General features: G+C 34.0%; 1 protein-coding gene across 2 annotated transcripts in view; it reads right to left on the bottom strand.

Annotated features, from left to right (window-relative positions):
* Positions 1 to 2,334: 2,334 nt before the first annotated feature.
* Positions 2,335 to 22,447, bottom strand: part of LOC110109774 (protease Do-like 9) — a 62,308-nt gene continuing 42,195 nt past the window's right edge. The window contains exon 9 of one of the 2 annotated variants that reach the window (XM_020840972.2): positions 2,335 to 2,733. In XM_020840972.2, the coding sequence (XP_020696631.1) occupies positions 2,635 to 2,733 (99 nt within the window). In that variant the 3' untranslated portion in view covers positions 2,335 to 2,634. Of the gene's footprint in view, positions 2,734 to 11,647; positions 12,281 to 22,447 lie in introns of those variants that run through there. The other variant, XM_020840973.2, reaches the window with a different exon arrangement.

The following is a 22,447-nucleotide window of genomic DNA, read 5'->3' on the forward strand; positions in this document are numbered from 1 at the left end:
TTTTCTCCATTGTGTCTTATTAAAAGTCAAATTCTCATTTAAATCTAATAAAAAAAGGTCATTCCTAATATTTTTTAACCAAGTCTTTTTAGGTCTACCCCTACCTTTCTTAACATAAGTCAAATCTAATACCTCTACTCTCCTAACCGGGTCATCGGAAATGTATGAAAAAGAAGAAATTGAAACTTTTTAAGACGTGATTTCAAAAACTGCATAGAAGTAGTACTTTTAGGCTTCGTTTGGGACGGCTTTCTTAATGCTTCTTAGGAAGCAGTGAGAAAGTTATTTCAAATGAGACCTTAGTGTTGGATAATATAAGTTATCTGTCTTTCTCAAATTTAATCAATAGCTAAATATTCATCTGTCGAATTAGATTATTGAATTGTATTTGGGTTATGGGTTAAAATCCTTAATATTAATCTTGAATTTGAAAATAGCAACTGCAAAATTAATTGTGTGAAGTTTTTTTTTTCCTTCTAAAAGGATCCCTTGAAACATGGTGCCTGTTGAATGAAATACTAATCATAATAGGAGAAACATACAAGCTATTTATTTTCACGAAGAAATATACATAAAATTTTATTTTGGACCAAAATAAATTCTTATGCTTATATTCAAATTGTACAGTAAGAACAACATTCCACCCATCTATGCTTCAGCTTTCCCCATTGCTTCTTTTTTTTATTGAGATTTTCTTGATAAAAAAAATGAGAATGCTCTGGTGGATGAGTAGATTTTCCCTTAGAGTCAGATACAAAATGAGCATTTACGTCAAAATATTGGAGTAACTCCAATAGAAGATTAGATTAGAGAGAGTCGCCTTGGATGGTTTGGTCACATAAAATGACGGTCTTTTGATGACCCGGTTAGAAAAGTAGAAATATTAGATTTGACACATTAAGAAAAGTACTGGTAGACCTAAAAAGACATTATTAGAAAATATTAGAAATGATCATTCTTTCTTAGATTTAAATAAGAATTTGACTTTTAACAAGACAATGGAAAAAATAATTCATGTAGCCTACCTCATGTAATGAGACAGGGTTGATGTTGTTGTTGTTGTTGTTTAGATTTTCTTGATAAGCAAACAAAAAGGCTTATTATTATTTGTAACAGAAATAAGGCATGTCTTGATTAGCGTTTCAACCAGATTTATTTCTCTCCTTTTATATATTCACCATAAGACAAAGTCTTAATTTTCCCCTGTTGAGTTCAAATTGGATTTTTTTTTCTTGGCCTTCTGATTAAACTAACTTTTTTTTTTATTTCATAGTTTGAGCATTAGCTCATAATTTTCCCAAAAAGAAAAGGCCTTTAATAGCCACATCAAGCATTTAGGTCAATAAAAAAAAGTAATCTTAACAAATAAGGCAATAGAAAAGGCATATTTGCTTATATAACACTTAAAACTAGCCTAATCATATATCTAACATCTACAAATATCTAGTTACTAAACTACCAGTCCATTACTTATTGCCAATGAAGTTGTTTCCTATCTTCGCATAAACATCCATGATGAAAAATGATGAGAAAATTACAACGAAATATTGCTGAGAGAAGTGCATCCATAGGACAAATAGCTTGTGAACGTTGAGGCAGCCCTCAACAATAAAGTGAGAAAATCATAACAATATCTTGCTAGAAAAAGGGCATTGATGAAAGTGATAACTTGCGAATATTGAGGAAGATGTAAGATAGTCCCAACGAGAGCTCATTAGAAAGCACATCTGCAGGACCGACATAGACAACCTATGTATCATAATGGGACGTCTAAACCCTAAACCCAGGACCAACATAGACAACCTATGTATCATAATGGGACGTATTAGGAAGTGCACCAGCAGTGCGTACATCAACAATATGGTCAGAAGGTCACAATTTTATAATATTTAAAAAAATTTATGTTATGTGAGTAGATAAATAATTTTGGATGATAGATAGTAAATAAGTTCATTTAGGCTTCGTTTGGGAAGGCTTTCTTAATACTTCTAAATAGTTGCTTTAAGTAGTAAGAAAGAGTTAAATGTTATTTGTATAAATCCTCATTAAAAAAAATAAGAGAACAGATAGACGATGAATGGCATTATATGTTTACATCATCCTTATTTCTTTGATATCTTTTTGCACCTGTTATCTAATACCAATAAATATTTACCATGTTAATCAAGGTTTTCCGGAGAGCACCTCAGTGCCAAATTGTCGCAGCTGCCACCCTGTTGTACACAACTCAAATTCCAATCGATATGCATATCCCCCAAACAAAATTACTCAAAACCGATATACAAAGTACTTGTAACAAATAGAAGCCTGATCTGTTTCAATGCCAGCAAGAAGGAAAATAAATAGTTAAGCAGTATTACCCGTATAAGATATTGCTATATCAATGAATATCAATTGCGTACACTACTTCGAAAGGTTCCCTTACTATAACTCATAAAATCCCAAATCTGTAAACTGCTTAAAACTTCAATGATGGAACCGACAGCATCCCAAAAAGACTGGTAAGAATCCTACAAGCTATAATTACTAGGCCCAATAGGAGTTTCAGCATAAAAGGAAGAAAAAATGCTTGTATAAATAAATAACTGAACAACATCCTGCTTTCACTTAACGCGTCTGAATAGCTAGCTAGCATCAAGACTTCAGATCAGCTGAAATTGCAGAAGGGATACAGTGCGTGGTGAGAATATCTGGAGTTGCTGCTTTTGCTGTCTTTGCCTGTAGGACTACAATCTGTAATCAGAAAATTTTTATGTTAGAAAAGCGCCGGTTATAGGGGAATTTCACCTAACAGATATGCAGGGATGCGCAGCAACCATTTTCAGATAATATCCAGCACAATGAAAAGGGTTTGGTTACACCTAATCCTATTGGTCATAATCATCATCGCTATTAGGCCTTTATCCAAATTATTTGGGACAGGCTTTGTGATTCTTCCCGGCTAATTTGCATATTATTTTTAAACTTATCCTGCATTGCACGACATAACATCATCTATCAAATTAATGTCTCATCATTATACAAGCTAAAATAATTCAGGTCAATTAATTTTTCTTTAATAAAAGCTACTCACAATGTTGTTCTAATGTAATCCTATATAAATCTATCCTTATTAATTTTGTCAAAAATCTATTTTAAAATTATTATCTGGCATACTCAATTTGTTATAGATGACTTATTTACTGCTCATCAATTGAAACCTGATAACATAACTAGCATATTAGCATAACTGAAGTTTTATAAAATTTATATTTAGATATCCATAATATTCTCATATACAGTTAAGACAATTATCTATTTTAACTATCAAATCTTAACTCTTAGGCTTCGTTTGGGATGGCTTTTTTATTGCTTTCTAAAACGGAGTTTTAATACAAAAATAAAAAATTTTGTACTAAAACTCCGTTTTAGAAAGCAGTAAAAAAGCCGTCCCAAACGAAACCTTAGTGGTCATATCCGTGAGCATATCCCCTATCCTTCCTCATAATATACGAAAATACATAACATATTACACCTAGTTATCAATTTACCTTCAACTAAGATCGATTCATAATAAACGATATCAAACCTACAAAATTATATATCACATGCTCAAATTCTATTTTAATAATTATAAAACCTTTACATTTTTAATATTTTCTCTAATTTTTCACTTTATTTCAACAAACGCTGACAAACGCTGACTGCTTAGAACTATATCTACAAAACACACACAATATACCTCACTTATTTTTATTAAGCATCTCCATAATTAATATAAAAAAATCTAAACACAATGTTGATCCTTTAAGTAAACCTATTATGATTGGAAACTCGTTGCTGATTCTATAACTACAAATATCAATAACTTATTTAACATATATATTTGATTATCATTATTCTATATATTTGATGTTAATTACTTTAGCACAAAAATCACAAGTACAATGAATCTTCTTTGCAACAAAAAAACTTAAGTAGCCAAACTCGATGTAATTTTCTAACTTTGTATTTCATTCCCCTCCAACAATGTCATTGCATGACTCAGTAAGTTTAATTTCTCAATAACTATCATAATTTTGAACATCCCCTTTATTCTTACATATTAGCATCAAAATACTAATCCTCTGATTATTTGAAGTTACATAAGCATTCAAAATTTCAATGAAGTTATTGCAATATCACTCATAATTTTCAAATATCATAAGAAATCTCAAATGAACCATAAAAAATTAACTTTACACAACTTAAGAGCCAACTACTCTTCACTTTTTTTTATCAAAATATAGTATGACTCGCTATTATGCATATTATGATCTTCTGAAAATATTTTTCAAGTTTTTGTTTTACAGTTTCTCAAAAAAGTATCTTCAATTTTTACAGATGTCTTCATATTTAACTAAGATTTTAATTATCATTAATTCCAATGCATTTGACTTGATCAAAATAATGCTATTAAAAGCAAGCTTCAAAACAAGCATATGAAGCAATGTGCTTTGACGCGTAGCTACAACACTTCGCTTTGCTGCGAAATGCAACGATGTGTGTACATCCCATGCTCATGACTAACAATCAATTGAGCCATACCAACTGAGATATTAGATTGTCAGTTAATGGGTTTTTTATGGCTCACCTATAAAGAGTTAAGGTTTTTTGCATAATTCATAATGGATTTGCGGGTGTTAGACTTGACGGTTAGAGTTGAGAGAGAGAGAAGCTAGAGAGAGAAGGTTTGAGTAATTGAAAGTTTTTTGCGTGATTTTCAAATTTTCAATCTCGCGGTTTTTTCGCTCGTTCCAATGGTGGCTGCTGAGGGTCGCCGGCCACCAACGGCCGGTGGTCCAGCAGATGTTCGACGGTCTACTACAGGACTGTCTTATGCTCAAACTCGTACTTTCACGTCTTCTCCACCGGCATTTGGAGACATGAAATCTGGAATTCCACAAGGTTTGAAATCCACGACGAAGGTGGGAAAGCCATTAATCATCAATGAAAGAGGTTTGCTAAAGAAGAACAATATTGAAGTTATCGACAAGGACAAAGATGTTGTAGTGGAAGACAATGTGAGTTTTCAGCTAAAAGTAGGAAAAATTCCTTATTTAAGAGGTCATGTATTTGTTAATGAGGGTGCCTCCCCTTCCTCGATCTCGGCACCTGGCTTTGAACAAGAAGGCCATCGAAGCTTCTGTGGAAGGGATAATTGAGAAGATGAATTCATACATTGTTGAATCGAGAGAGTTAAAATCAAATGACAAATTGATTGTTGGAGAAAGTGATATTAAGTCAAATACGGCAGCGAATGTAATTGGAAATAATCTGTTGGAGGCAGCTTATACAAATTTGGTTAAAGTCCAAGATTGCAAATCAGGTGAACTGGGTGACTGTGTTGACAGTATTCCTGTTGATCCTCCGAGAACGACTACTACAACAAAATTAAATGCTTGGAGCAAAAAGGAAAACATAAAAGGTTATAAATCTAGATTTTGGTGAATGCTTGATGGAAGATGGGAAAATGAACTTGAGAATTCCAGGAAACGTCAGAAATCATTAGTTATCAAAGTATTTGGTGTGAATGTGCCATTTCCAGTTATCAGTTCTGATCTTAGAAGACAATGGGCTCCATATAGCAAATTTCATCTCACATTATTGGGGATGGGTTAAATTCTTTGTTCATTCTATGAACAAGAACCGTTAGAAGCTGTTTTCTCAAATGGACCATGGTTTGTTAACGGGCAGATTATTGGTATTGATAGATGGTCTCCAAATTTTGATCCTACTTCCTTAAAAGGTTTGATTGCTCCTATTTGGATTAGGATGCCTAACCTTCCCTTACAGTGTTGGGATGATATAAACATTTGCAGGATTGCGTCTATAGTGGGAAAACCTTGTTTGATTGATATAAACATGTTCCAATAGGGGAGGAAGGAATTTGGAAGGGTTTTTGTGCGAATTAAGTTGGATGAACAACTGCCTTTTGGAGTTTGGGTTGAGGGAAGCTATGGGAAATTTTTTCAGAAGATTGAATATGAGAGAATTCTCATTTTCTGTTTCAATTGTGGTAGGATCGGGCACTCAAAGAAAGATTGTTTGGAAGGCAAGAAAGATACTAATATTGGTTCAAAAAATGATGAAAGCTCATCCAAGCAAATGGAGGCAGATAGATCAAAAACAATTATTAATCATGCTGAGAATGGCTTCATCAATGATAAAGAAGGTAAGGATGGGGCAACTAGAAATCTCTTTTTTTTTTCTCATTTTTTTCTCGTCTATGGGTTCATGTCAACTATGGAAAAAGAAGAAATAAGATACCTGTTTTTAGAAGAGTTATCAGCAATCTAGTGGATGCTTCGGTTATGAAGTATGCTGTTAATTTGGAAGCCAAAAATAAAAAAGATAATGCTGCAGGAGTTGATCACAATGAGGAGACTAGTCTTGAAGAAGCTGAAGATTCTATGGTTAAACATACAGTTCAGCATGTGGTAGCTGCGGAAGAGGTACTCTGTCTGGAACCAGGAACTGATATGGAGCAGGAGATTCAGGATTTTTCAAAGGCATCAAACATCCAATCTGGTATGAATTCCAAAAACAATGCTACTTCTGTTCATGAAAATAAATTCAAAGTTTTTGAAGGATTGGTAGAAGAAGGTGAGATCCAAGAAAAAGTTACTAATTCTACTACTGTTGGCTGTAAAGAAAATATTATAAAGAAGAAGGTAACATGATGACAAATATGGAGGAAAGAGCTGATTTGATTAACAATGATAATGGTTCTTCTTGTGCTAAGAAAAAGGTTCAAAACAATTGAAAGGTTTGGGTCCTATCAACTTGGCTCCTAGAAGTAGAAGAGTAGAAGGTGAAAATTTGGGGATTTCATCCCATCTTATTCAATAAATGTCTTCTATACCCTTTTGGAATTGTAGAGTTAGAAAGAAAAAAGCTTCTCTATATTTGAAGGAGATTGTGAAGGTTCATGGGATATTTTTTTCTTGGTTTGTTGGAAACCAAAATATCTAATATTGATAGAAGGGATGTTGATACATTAATTGGTACGGATTGGGATTTCTTTGAAGTATCTTCAAAAGGTTTGTCGGGTGGAAATCTTTTGATTTGGAAATCTAGCACTGCGAAGTTTCAAGTGTTGGAATCTTCCAATGAATTTGTTATTGGTGATTTGGAAGTTCATAATAAAGGGAGGTGGAGAATTGCTTCAATTTATGGTAATAAGGATGTATATAAAAGAAGAAAACTTTGGGAAAGATTGGAATTTTATTCCTCCAAGGATTTGCGTATGGTAAAAGGAGGAGACTTTAATTGTATTCTTTCTAAAGAAGATAAGAGGGGAGGGAAAAGATTTATCTTTTCTCTAGGACCAAAGGAAATGAAATCTTTTTTGTCTTCTAATGACTTTCATGAAGTTGGATTTCTTGCACCAAGATTCACTTGGTTTAATAACAAATCCGGAGCGGATCCGATACTTGAAAGATTGGATAAATATTTTTGAATTCAGCTGCACTAAACTCTTCACATCGAATGGTGGTTAGACACCTAGCTCGTCTAGCTTCAGATCATTGTCCTATACTCCTAAATTTACTTGAATTCTAGCCCTTGCTTAAAAGAGCTTTCAGATTTGGAGATGGTTGGGCTTCCAATAAGGCTTCGGCTGTAGTTGTGAGTGGTGTTTGGATGAAAACAACTGCTGGTAGCATGTCAAGTATTCTTAATTCAAAGATATAAAAGTCATTGAAGGCATTGTTTTATTGGAGTAAGGCTAAACACAAAAGTTTATTTATTTTGAAAGAGTCCTTGTTTTGTTTCTCTTAAAATAAATATGGAACAGGCTTATGACTCTATGGGGTGGCCTACTTTGATTAAAGCTTTGGAATATTTTGGGTTCTCTTTCATGTTTGCAAAACTTATTTTGGAGTACATACAAAATCCAATATTTTCTATATTAATTAATGGCAATCCGCCCAATTGGATTAATGAGAGAAGTGATTTTCGTCAAGGTTGTCCATTGTCTCCATTATTATTTATACTTTGTTCTCAACTCTTATCTAATACTTTTAAGCAAAAAGAAAACTCCCTTAGAATTCGTGTGAGTTCAAATGGGACAAGAGTTTCCCATTTACTGTATGCAGATGACGTAATCATTTTTTCTGAAGCAAGACTGAAGGCTATCAAAGAAATTAAAGCAATCTTGGATAAATTCTATGGTTGGACCGGCCAAAAAATTAATAACCACAAATCTTGCTTGCTCTTTGGCAAATCAGTGGATAGAAGGAATAAAAAAGCAATATCTCGAATTTTGGGATTCAAAAATGTTAAAGAATTGTCTTATCTAGGAGTTAAATTAGCTCTTAGAAGGCTTGTAGGAGATGATTATCATTTTGTTATTGAGAAAACTTTGAAGATGGTCAATATTTGGGGAGGAAAGCTAATCTCTTTAGCGGGAAAAATCACTTTGGTAAAAACTGTTTTGCTCTCCTATACTACTTTTCAAAGTACCAATTCTTTGATTCCCAAAGGTGTACTTGATGAAGTTGATAAAATTTGTATAAATTTTATTTGGAATAAAGCAAATAGAGGTCATGGGATTCACTATGTGAGCTGGAATACTTTGTGCTTGCCTTTAAGATGAGGAGGTAGAGCTTTACATTCTTGTTATAATAAAGCTGGGCCATTGAGAGCTAAGATTGTTTGGAAATATGTTCAAGAAGAAGACTCGTTACTTCATAAGGTGTTTTATCCGGAATATGGAGGCTTGTCTAGAGTTGGTATGGTGAAGAAGCATGGAAAATCATTTCAGACGGGGGAAATTCTTTGAAGCAAATAACTAGATGGTCAATTGTGAATGGGGAGTCAATTGATGTTCTAATTGACACTTGGATATTGTAAAAAAGCTTGAGCAAATGGCCAACTTTTATTTCTCTGGATCTTAGTAGCTTAACAGTGGATAAACTTATTGAAGAAGGGGAATGGAAACTGACAGAAATCAGCAAGTATATGGGTGAGGTACTTGCAAAACTTATTTGCAATATTCAAATACATTATGGAATGGGGAAAGATAAGCTTGAATTGCTTTGGCAAAATTCAGGGAAATCTATTTATGCACTAGTTTTTGAAGCCACGATTCAACAAACAGTTACAGTCCACTTTTGGAAATGGATTAGGAAAACCAAATTGAATCCACAGGTGGAGGTTTTTTGGTGGAGAATCTTAATAATGCTCTTCCTACTTACCATTTCTTATCGTATAGAAGATTACAAAGGGAGTCAAGTTGTCCTAGAGGCTGCAATGAAGATGAAAATAGCAACCATGTTGCAGTAAAATGCAAAAAACTGCTAGAAGCTATACAACACATTAATAGGTTGGGTTTCCTTATCCCGTCCTTTATCTCTCTTGAAGAATGCTGCTGTTGGTTGTCAAAACAAAATCCATTTTTGGCGAATTTATATTGTAATATACTGTTTTTCTCATGGAAATCGAGGAACAAGTTAATTCACAAAGGATTTGAGGATAGCTAAATGTGCATAGCTGCTAATGCCGTGAGCTATGCTTCCATTGCTGACTATGGTGCTAGTAGAAGCTCGGGTATATGGGGTGCTAATCAGTCGTCTTGGATGTCTAATTCACATTGGCATCCTCCTCCACCCGATTGGATCAAGGTGAATGTTGATGCAACATTACTTTCATCTTACAAAGCTGAAATTGGAGGGGTATTTCGTGATGACAAAGGCCGATTTCTTTTGGCCTTGGGGAAGTCATGTATACATTGGGACATTTCTTCATTGGAGCTTTTTGATACTCTTTCTTTGAAGGAAGTTATTAAAGATTGGATGTATAAGTACAAGGGGATCATCATAGAAGGAGACAATTCGAATATTATCAAGTTTCTTGAAGAAGCCAAAGCAAGTAGAAATTCTAATTTGGAATCTCTACATGTTATCAAAGATTTCAACCATGTTATTTTTAATTGTGCAAATAGAAGTTATAATAAGTTACCGGATTTAGGTGCTAACTATGCAATTCTTAGCTCTTTTATTTGGGAAGACATTAGTGAAAATAAGGTTCCTCCTTTTATGACTTTGTTAAAGGAGGAATCTGTGGTGTCTAGTTTGTAGTTTGTTTCTTTTTCTCTTATTAATGCAATTTTATGCATTTTCTTCAAAAAAATAAAGAGTTAAGGTATAAACTATGATCCCAAATTTAATTTAGTTAACAAGTACATCCGACTTTAGGGATAATCTTCTCTTATCACCTCATGCTATTCTCAACTTCTCTCCTCATTACAAACACAAACCATTATGATGATATGAATATAGAAAACCAACTCCTCATTGACCATCTAGAGCTCTCAATCTCAAGTCAATATACTATTTCTTCACTTTATATATGAGATTCTTCTTCATGACTTTTGAGTCATTCAATTCTTCAACTTCTATTTCTCAATTCATTGTCAACTAGATTTGAATTCAAGGTACATAACTTTACTCCTATTATAGCTTTGGAGTTTCTCTAAGGTTTTTCATATCCTTTGCCTCGTGCAATTTTGCCATTTAAGAACTGTCCAGAGATATGTGTTTAAGTTTCTCCATGGTATTCCATGCCCTTCAGCTTGTGCAATTGTCATTTAGGACTGGCCAGAGAGATGCTCTTCAAAATTGCCTAAAATATTTCTAGTGTATTTTTTTATAAGTTAAATTTATGAATATTTATGTTGTTGTTTGAGTTATGTTGAACTTAAAGGTTATTTTGTTAATTAAAATAATGAAGACATGAATAAAGAAGATATTAATATTGATATTGAAAGGGAAAATTAGGATAATGATGGTTGAATGTTTCATTTGCATGGTGTCCACATGTTTTGTAAGCTTATCGAGAGCATAATAGATGCTTAAATTTTGAAGTATTGGATTGTGAGTTCTAGAAATTCATGCCAGGCTCTTCTATGGGTGTTAATGCTTTTGGTTCTTAAGAAGGCAAATTGGATTGCAAATAAAACAGAACCCCGATATTTCACCATCATTTTTGAAAGCTTTATGATTTGGCTCAAGGTTTGTCATAGACACAAGTGCCAATTGTTAATTGCCCTCTCAGTGATGAGAAAAAACTTTTAATTAAGGCTATTCATTAGATGTTTAATGCTTAGCTTATAAAAACAACAATTTTATCATAGGATAGAAAAAAATTTCACATTCAACTTAAGGCAAATGATGCCGGAATGATGATGAATCCAATCAAGGCCTCATGGTTCAGAGATAGTCGACTCAACCAGATTAAAGAGTCATTATTGTAAGCTATAAGTTACTTCATCTAAGGAAACATTATAGACATACTAGTGAATGTTTATCCAAAAATTATAATTTTAAAGTAACCTTAACTAATAGAGGGCTTTTTGTCCAATCAAATGCACCCTATAATTCATAACTCAAGGAGCTGAGCCATTGGAGAACATTCAAGCTTCAGTAGTGATAGTAATTTAATAGTGCTATTTTACAGTGAAACAACTTAGTCAAATGATCCTAATCATAATAATTATTTATCAGTGATGCAATCAAAAATTTGGTAGAGGGCCCCAAATTTTTTATCACAAAATTAGGAGACTTCCTATATAAAAGAAATACTGAAAATGCTGAAGAAATTCACCAAATTCTAAAAAGACACAAAATAAGAAACAAAGACACTTCCATAATATTAGAGAAAACTCTTACATTTCATGTCACTTACAAAAAAACACTTACAAACTTGGACACACGCCTAAACTTGCTTCACTTAGAGAAGAAAGATACAGATGGAATGGCACTTGCAGAGAGAAGAAAGAGATTAGAAGCCAAGACGAAGGTTGGAAAGAGCTCGCAAGATTTCCATAGAAGTAGAAGAAGTGGAACAAAGCTCTCAAGCTTTTTCCAAGAAACCCTCAGGTTTTCTTAGTCCAAAAATAACATTTTTCACCACCAAAAACAGCCACAAACATCTTCTATATATAGGCATAAAAGAGAAATACAAACAGCCACAAAACATTAATTAAAAGCTGAAAATATAAGGCCAAAAGACACCTAAAAACTGCAGTAGAAATCTGTCCAGAAATCTGTAAGTCTCTTGGAATTCTCCCCAAAACAGCCACCAAACAGTCCCCATAAAATTGTTCAAATTCTGTCCAAAAAACAACCCCAAATCTCTTCATATACTCAAATAAATGAGGGAATTGAAAAACCAACAGTCACTTCACAGCAGCCCCAATATTGCATAGGAAACAATGCTTCATTTCCACGGGAAAAGGCCTCCAGCTGATATGGGAAAACTGCCCAGACAGAAAACCAAAGAGCCACTTTTAATTTCGGTAAAATGGGGGACCACGGGGCATTAATTTCAAGAGCAAACCAAAGGGTCAAAGCCAGCAGGAATCGCAACAATCCAAGAGGCAACAGGAAGAGAAAAAGGCAAGTGAAATTATAGAGAAATGAGAAGAATAAGGGGGGAAGGAAAAAAGCTAAGTTTAAGAATTAATGAGCTAATTTTTAGTCAATAAATGAACTAAAAATCAGCTCATAATGAGCTAAACTTCCACTTGACATTAATGAGCTAGAGAAGTCAAAAATCAAATATTAGGATTTGATTTGACCCCCCACGCCCCCAAATATTAGGATTTGATTTGCCCCCCCCCACCCCCCCCCCGCCTACATCAATCAGTTTCATCTGGTAGTAAAATCACCCAGTCAAAGAATATGTGTCACATCTTTATGGGTGTGAGATCATTTTAAAGATATTATAATGATACACTCAATATAACATTGTCTCTTTGTGAGCTGAGATTAATCTCAAACTTAATGCCCTTATCAAACTATTATAGAATGCAAATATATGATGCTTTAAACTTTGGAGCAATATATTTTGCCTGATTCTTTTTATAAATATATTCCTTTTTTTCATATTTTTATAAAAGTTTGGGCCCGACAATAATTTATTTTGGAGTTTAGAAACATTTTTGGAAATAAAGATCCCCTCTAGCTGAGAATCACCGCCATCATTGAGGTAAGATCATTTACATCATTGGTATTTGAGATTTGAAGCTTAATTTTGAAAATATATCCTGATGTGCATTTACTGCATCCAATATAGAGTATTTGCTTGAATGTACTCTATTTTATTGCATCTTGCTAGCTCTGTCCAACTGCTTGCAAAGGATCATGTACATGGGGGACAAGAATTAAAATGTGGGATTTACGGACAGAAAAGGATCATGTCATGCACGTTTTTTAGGCGATTACATGGTGCATTTGTACGCATCTCAAGGAATCTCAATAGAGTATGAAGCTATCTCATGATGTGTGCACATTATTTGAATAATTCCAAATTATATTATTTGCATAATCTCAATAGAGTAAGAAGCTATCTCACAGTATTTGCATGAATGCACTATATTTTATTGCATCTTGCATTTGTACCGCCGCTGCACCGGCGCCCGGATGCAGTTTTAAATAGGAAAGGGTTCCCACATCAAGAATGAATGTAGGTACAGAAGCTAGTCCATGAAACTAAAATTAGGATAGGAACTTGGAATATAGGCTCTCTTACAGAGAAATTAATATAATTAATAGATATTATGATTCTTAGGAAGATAAATATTTTGTGCATTCAGAAAACTAAATGGGTTGGAGAGAATATTAAAGAGATTGATAATTTAAGATATAAATTAAGATATTCGGGTAGGAGTCATACTAGAAATGATGTATGTCTGATTATAGATAAAGAGTTTGAAGGATAATGTTATAAAAATTAACATAATTGGAGTTAGAATTATAGTTTTAAAGATTATTATTGATGCTAAAATTGTTAATATTATAAGTACTTATGCTCCTCAAGTAAGTTTGGACTTTGAATATGAGTTTAAAATTAAAATTTTGAAATGACTTAGAAGAATTAATACAAAATATACATCTTAAAAAAAGAATTTTTATTGGAGGAGATTTAAATGGACATATTGATAGAGAGGTAGATTTTAAAAGCATTTATGGTGGTCATGAGTTTGGAACGACAAATAAAGGTGGTAAGACTATATTAAATTTTGCTTTAGCTTATGAATTTTTAATAGCTAATACCTTATTTAAGAAAAAATATGAACATCTTATCACTCATAAAAATTGATATAATAAAACACATATTAATTATTTTCTTTTGAAAAAATTAGATCGTTTAGATTCAAAAGATTGCAAAATTATTCCGAGTGAAACTTTATGTATCTAACATCGATTATTAGCTTTGGACTTTAAGATAAAATGGGAGAAAATAAAAAATAAAGTAAAATAACTTTTTTGAATTAGATGGGGGCATTTAAAGAATATTAATAAAAATATTTTCGATAGTAAGATTTTAGATCTTAAGATTTTGTCTGTGCATGATGATGTTAATTTTATGTGGGAAAACGTGGCTAGTGATATTAAGATTGTTACAAAAGATGTGCTTGGAGTTTCGAAGAGAAAAGCTCCTAATAGTAAAAATAGTTGGTGATGGAATCCAAATGTGCAACAGACGATAAAAAAATAAGAATATTTGTTATAAAAATTGTTTTATATGTAAAATTATGATAATTGGGAAAACTATAAAGAGGTTCGTAAGGAATCTAAGAAAATTATTTGCAATGCAAAAAGCTTAGCTTTTAATGATTTATATTATATTAGATACTAAAGAGGGGGAAAGATATATGTATAAGTTAGACAAACAAAGAGATATGAGTAATAAGGATTTAGTTCAAGTGAAAGTGTATTAAGGATGAAGATCAAAAAATACTTTTTTAGAAAATGATATTCAACTAAGATCGATGAGATATTTTGCTAAACTTTTAAATGAAGAACGTGAAAATACGATTGACTTTAGTGACTTTAACACCCTAAATGAAAATAAAGATATTTGTTTTTATCGGCGTATTAGTAAAACTGAAGTTAGAAAGACTTTAAAGAAAATGAAGTGTGGAAAAGTTGTTAGAACTGATGATATTCCAATAGATGTTGAAATACTTAGGAGATGAAAGAATTTCTTGACTTTCTAAACTTTTTAATACTGTTTTGAAGACTAACAAGATGCCAGATCAGTGGAGAATGAGTGTGTTAATTCCTAAGAATAAAGGTGATACACAAGAGTGTGCGAATTATAGAGGAATTAAGTTAATGTGTCATACTTTAAAACTATGGGAGTGAGTTATGGAGCGTAGGTTGCAGCGTGATACTAATGTTTCTCAAAATCAACTTAGATTAATGCCGGGTAGGTCTACTATGGAAGTTATACATTTATTATGACTTTGGGCGATCAAGTCATTAATAAGAGTACACGTTTTAGATAACTTGGATCTATTGTTCAGAGTGATGGTGAAATAGATGGGGATATTATCAGCAAAATTCAAGTTTGGTTGGTTGAAGTGAAGAAGTGCATCGGGCTTGTTGTGCGATAGAAAGGTCCCCCTCAAACTTAAGAGAAAATTCTATAAGATAGTGGTAAGACCTGCAATGCTTTATGGTGTCGAATGTTGGCCATTAAAAGAGAAGCATAATAAGGGAAAATTCTATAAGATGGTGAGACATGCAATGCTTTATGGTGCCGAATGTTGGCCATTAAATAACAAGCATAATACTAATTTAAGTGTTGCAAAGATGAGGAAGTTTAGGTGGATGACTGGATTTACTTTTCACATATATTCTCTCTCTACCCCTCTCTCTCTCTCTCTCACTTTTCACTCTCCCTCTTTCTTTTCCATATCTCTCCCTTTTCACTCACTCTCTCTCTCTACCCCTCCCTCTCCCTTTCGCTCTCTCACTCTCCCTCTTTCTAGTCTCTCTTGCTTTCTATCAATCTATCGCTCTCTCTCTCTCTCTTGTTCTCTCTCTCTCTCTCTAATAGCTCCAGTGGAAGATAAGATTAGAGAGAGTCGTCTTAGATGGTTTGGTCACATTAAACAGAGGCCTTCTAATGACACGGTTAGGAAAGTTAAGGTATTAGTTTGACTTATGTTAAGAAGGTAGAGGTAGACCTAAAAAGACTTGGTTAGAAAATATTAAAAATGATCTTTCTTTATTAGATTTAAATGAATATTTGACTTTTACAGGACACAATGGCGAAAAAGGATTCATGCAGCAAACCCCACGTAGTGGGACAAAGGCTTGATGTTGTTGTATAAATGCAATATTTTTTAGCTCTCAATGATCGCATTCTATATGATTGTGTTTGTACTCTGAATCCAATTGCAAGTTTTTATGAGTTTAAGTCTTTTGTGCATTCCAATGCTTCATAATTTTCATCCATATATGATTGTATTTTATTGTGATAGGTCCCATGAGAAATCATTTTTCTTATTATAAAAAGGGGCCACCCTAGTTTATTTTCAACATTCCATCTAGATTTTATTATTGCTCTTGATGAGTTTTCAAGACCGTTGCAAGTTTCTTATAAGTCAAGTTCAAGTTTTATTTAGTGTTCTATTACAAACTTTTGTTCTCATTTATTATTATTTTAATTGTTACATTTATTTTTTGTTTCCTTATATCACATTTATATCTTATGTCATTTTCATTCTATTTTTCTCGAGTCCCTATTCACTAAAAAATTTATTAGCCTCCCAATTTTTTAGTGGAAGGCATCTATAAGAAGCACTTGGCTTACCAAACATAGCCTCACATGATCAGTGTCCTAAGACACCATGACCATGATTTTCACAAGTCATCATGAGCGAATTATAGAGGTATTAAGTTAATGTGTCATACTTTAAAACTATGGGAGCGAGTTATGAAGCATAGGTTGGGGCTTGATACTAATGTTTCTCAAAATCAATTTGGATTCATGCCGGGTAGGTCGACTATGAAAGCCATATATTTATTAAGATGTTTGATGGAGAAATATAGAGAAAATAAGGAGGATCTACATATGATATTTATTGATTTAGAAAAGGCATATGATAAAGTTCCAAGAGAAGTGCTATGGAGAGTTCTTGAAAAGAAAGGAGTCAATAATGCTTATATTCAAATCATTAAAGATATGTATGCCGGAGCTATTACTTGTGTTCAAACACAAGGTGGATTGACCAACTATTTCCCTATTTCGGTTGGGCTACATCAAGGATCAGCCTTAAGCCCATATCCTTTTGCTTTAATCATGGATGTTCTCACTAGACATTTGCAAGAGGATGTACCTTAGTGTATGCTTTTTGCTGATGATATTCTTCTTGTTGATAAGACTAGAGAGGGAATTGAAGGTAAACTTGAATTATGGAGGTCAACCTTAGAGTCTTAAAGGTTTTTGCTTGAGTAGATCTAAAACGAAATATATGGAGTGTAATTTTAGTAGTAATAGACATAGTGAGGGGATTATGACTCTGGGCGATCAAGTCATTAATAAGAGTACACGTTTTAGATATCTTGGATCTATTGTTCAGAGTGATGGTGAAATAGATGGGGATATTATCAGCAGAATTCAAGTTGCATGGTTGAAGTGGAGGAATGCATCGGGCTTATTATGTGATAGAAATGTACCCCTCAAACTTAAGGGAAAATTCTATAAGATGGTAGTGAGGCCTGCAATGCTTTATGGTGCCGAATGTTGGCCATTAAAAGAGAAGCATAATACTAAGTTAAGTGTGGCAGAGATGAGGATGCTCAGGTGGATGAGTAGCTTTACCCTTAGAGATAGGATACGAAATGAGCATATACATGAAAAGGTTGGAGCAGCTCCAGTAGAAGATAAGATTAGAGAGAGCCGCCTTAGTTGGTTTGGTCACATAAAAAGGCGGCCTTCCGATGACCCGGTTAGGAGAGTAGAGGTATTAGATTTGACCTGTGTTAAGAAAGGTAGGGGTAGACCTAAAAAGACTTGGTTAGAAAATATTATGAATGGCCTTTCTTTATTAGATTTAAACGAGAATTTGATTTTTACTAGGACATAATGGAGAAAAAGGATTCATGTAGCCGACCCCACATAGTGGGATAAAGGCTTGAGGTTGTTGTTGTTGTTGTTGTATATAAATAAAAATGCATATAGGGCATACTACGTCGCAAGCAAAGCTTATGATCTTTCCTTGTCGTGTCAAGAAAAAATGTGCAAAAGTGACACTAGTCATGTAATACGCGTCGCAAATGAGATTTTAGGAGCTTCTAAGAGTTGCATTTTTTTATGCCCGGATGAGAGTCTTTCTTTTTGCTCTTAACTTTTTTAAAATATATATAGAGAAATTTTTTAGAGAGTTTAAGAGAGAAAGGTTGAGAATTGAGAGTAGGAGAAAGGGAGAAAGTGATGACATGAAACAGAGAGAAGATATCCAAATTTGTTTGGAAAATGAAGATTAACAATGAGGAGAGTTGTCAAAGTTGATTGCTAGTGAGTGTTTGAGAGGTTGAGAAAGAGGGCTTGAGAGGAACGCATGGAAGACCACAATAGTGAAGAGGTTGCCTGCTATAGTACCATATTTGATGATGAGGTGCATTGACAACTAAGGAGGAAATAATCGGCAATGGCATTGAGTAGGTGCGAGATTAATATGAAAAGCAAGGGAGATGCCAGGTGAGGCTTAGTGCAAGCACGCAAAGGTGGGAGAGAGCGAAGGCCAATTTAAGAGTTATTCGTGACAAGCAATGGCGAACTTCATGGGTTGCCAAGGTGTGCCCAAAAAAGAGGTAAGATGCATGAGCTAGAGCCAAGCGAGTAGTTTGCATGAGAAGCGAAACAAGTTCGACATGAAGTCTTTAGAGCTACGAAAGGTCAATTGAAAGGGAGCCATGAGGGATGCATGCTCAAGGTAGGGACAAAGGACGGGCAGAGAAAATAACATCGGTGAGATGCGAGATTTGGAGATTTAGGCGGCATTCAAAAAAGGGATTTGAATTTTTTTAATAAATTTAACTAAATTAAATAAAAAATGGTTCAAAAATAATGTGTCATTTGAAACTTCATGCATTTTTCATTGCTCACATGACACAGAATTTCTTAACTTTTCTTATATTGCGACAAAAAATATGAGTGTCTTTTCTAATAATTTTTTATGTCACGAATGCGTGATAGCTCATTTTTCAAACATACAATAAGTGATTGTTTTCATTATTGATGTATTTCAGACTAATCTAGCATGACATCACATCAATTGTCCACCTTCACATTTGATTGAAGGGAGATTTACATACATACCACTTAATACTATGCTATTTACATATTTAACACCTAAAACTTTAATATTACATACATATCACCCATAGTTCATTTTCATACCAAATATGAGTGGTAGAAATGAAATATATGAGTGGTAGGAAAGAAATGTAAGTGGTATATTTGATATTAAAATAATACAGGGTGGTATTCATGTAATATTAAAGTTTTATGTGTTAGATATGTAAATAAGATGTTATAAAGTGGTATGTATGTAAATTTCCCTTGATTGAATTGAGTTTTGGAGCCAATGTGGAGGTCAGGACTATGTTTGTGGTAAACTAATTGACCATAAGGATCTCCAAAAAATCATTTGGATGTCACAATAAGGATTTCTTTTTGCAAAACTCTAAGAATATTTGTGAATGTCAATACAAAAAGTTTGAGATTCGGCAAGTAAGCCTGTGTTGTTGTAAATTGATCATTAATTCACATTTGCATTTGGCTTTGTTGAATTTGTTAAAACAAATTATTCATTCAATTTTCGCTTTGTGATTTTCAAAACTTGTCAAAGGAATTGAAATTTTTATTTGATGATGCCACTAAACTCAGCTTGATGCCTCCTTAAGTCAGAAGCAATCCTTTTGTTTGTCTTGACCTTTCAACCAATTGAAAAGTTCTCATTAATTTGGGTTAATTGAGCTTATCAAATAAAACAGGTTTGGAACTTGACAGATCTTGTCATCAGACAAATAAGGTGGAGGCTTTACTATAATCATTGATATAGCCTGTAGATTAAGAAGAGTTGTGAGCGACTCAGCAATATTTAGGCATGTTGAGTCTAACCTTTTGGATTCACTTAAAGTCTGAGCTATGGGAACTTGAGTTTTTCAAACTTGGCTAGTTTAAGCTTGTAAACTTATAAAATCTTATTATTTGGCTTTCCAGATAATGGAACTTGCAAATTTAAGAAATATTCTTGCATGGACACTTGCTTTAGTGAAGATTGTCTCTAACTTTGCCCTAACATGTCAATCATTTGAGAAAAATCTTCTAGATCTAGATCACCTGAAATTGCCAAGTTAAATAGGCTTGAAATTTTGTAGCTTTTGCCATCAGACTAAAAAAGGGCTTCCTTATTGCAACATTTCTTATGACTTGTTGAGCGAGAGAAGCTATCAGCAACTCGGCATGTTTAGTGTGTTGAATCTGACATTCATTACCTACTCGAGTCCCAAACTTAAGTTATAGGGATTTATGCATCTCCAAGTTGGTTGATTGATATTTACAAATTTGGAAATTTTCTAACCTATCTTTTAGAATATTGATGAGCCAAGGAGATCAACCTTCACTTTTGAGCTACCTTATTCATGCTTGTTGAAAAATTGATCGATTTCTTTAATTGTGTAATTAGATGAGATGCACTACTAAAAATTTTAAATGTCTATTTAAAGATCTCAATGTGAAGCATGATGAGAACAAAAATAAATATTTAAAAATGCCCTGTCATGGAGGAGACTTCCATAATAATTTAGAAATATTGTCTGCAATATATCATACTTGAAAATTGATTTTTATATTTTTTTTTCAGGGTCATGCAATCATACGCAACTTGGCATTGATCATTATGGGTATTTATCTAAGAATCTCGATATGAAGCACGATATCAACTCAAATGTTCATATCTTGAAGGAAGAATTTTAGATACAATACTACTTAATACGATCCTATGTGAAATATAGTTTTAAGTGCTCGCGATTGATTGGAAGCATATATTATTGACAATTTAGATTGATGACCTGACAGACTCCGCCTTGGTATGTTTTCTTAATGAAGAAAGGTCCTTCCTAATTAAGTTCAAATTTATCACCAATTTTTAGATGAGAAATAATTGTTCTTCTTAGTATTAGGGTTAATTCTCCTCAATATGTCTGAGAATCCTCTTGTTGGCTTTGAGAAATAGCTTGTGATGGACAGTGAGGAACAAACAAACACAATTATGTCCTATTGGTTTGAATTTGATGACATCTGCACTCGCGGGAAATGTGAGGTTTATTCTTTGAATCTTTTTTAATTTGAAGAAGTATAAAGGAAAACCATAATTTAACCGTACTGGCTTTAACATGATAACTCCTCTACCAAAGTTGGCTCGTGATGGGAACCTTTGAATGGCTCTCTAAGAAGAAGATTATCACAAGAATCATGAACTGAAACATTTTCTTTGGAACAGACTCTAGACTGATTTATCAATAATGGATTTCTTGAAGTACAAATCAGATGCCTGTGGGCTCCGAAAATTCGGCCTCGGCCTCCACTCGCTTTTCTTATTCGGCGAGCGAGTTTTAACGAACTAAGTTCCGAGGTAAATTTTGGAAGGCAGATGGGTTTGTAGATAAGACACTACCCAGAGATTTCGCCCTCATTTTTTGAGGACTTTATGATCTGAGTTCTGGTTTCCTATAGGCGCAAGCCCCTGTAGTTAATTACCCCTCCCGATAACGAGAGAGAACTTTCGATTAAGGCTAGTCGTTGATCAGATACGTATATAATACGTGTTATCTGGCATATAGTAGCAGCAATGGAATTGAATTTGAGAATTGGATTTAGATTTGTGAATTTGGGAAGTTTGGATATTTGGAAAGATTTAATATTTAAAATAGAAATTGCACCATCTTGTACTTAAAGCGGATGGTGGGGGAATGGATGATGGACCCGATAGAGATCTCATGGTTCCGTCGTCCCGGGCCATCGTGGTCCCTGGTCTACTTAGTCAGAGGAGGTAGTCGACCCAACCTGACAGGATCCTTGTCGGCAGCCATGGGTTGCTTCGTCCAAGGGGACCTTGTAGACCGGGGTTGAATGTTTGTCTAAGGGGACAAATTTGAATCCACCTTAGCTAACAGAGGGCTTTGTGCCCTATCGATCATATCCTATTGATTCATATCTCAAGGATTTAACGCCATTAAGGAGCATATTGGCTCTGGCCATAACCGCTATCTGTGGTGCCATTTGGCGGCAAAACCACTCGTTTCAGAGGGCCCCGGGTCATAACCGTTTACCTGCAGTGCCATTTGGCGGCGAAACTGCCGGTTAGAGGACACGTACCACGTCCTTACTGGCAAGAGATTATTTGAGAATGGATCCTAGTGATATTTTCGACTAGGCATTTGGCTCTTTGTGAGCTAGAGTTTATTTGAATTTGTCCACCCCGACAGACTGTTGTGGAGGGTGGATGGATTTTGCTTTAAGCATTGATGATTTGATTCCAGTTTTAAATATCTTGAAATTTGGAGTTTGTAGAGTTTGGATTCTGATAGACACTTGAGTGGAATTTGAAATATTTGTGCGC

The sequence above is a fragment of the Dendrobium catenatum genome, unplaced genomic scaffold (assembly GCF_001605985.2).
Source record: "Dendrobium catenatum unplaced genomic scaffold, ASM160598v2 fragScaff_scaffold_1116, whole genome shotgun sequence".
Taxonomy (NCBI): Eukaryota; Viridiplantae; Streptophyta; class Magnoliopsida; order Asparagales; family Orchidaceae; genus Dendrobium; species Dendrobium catenatum.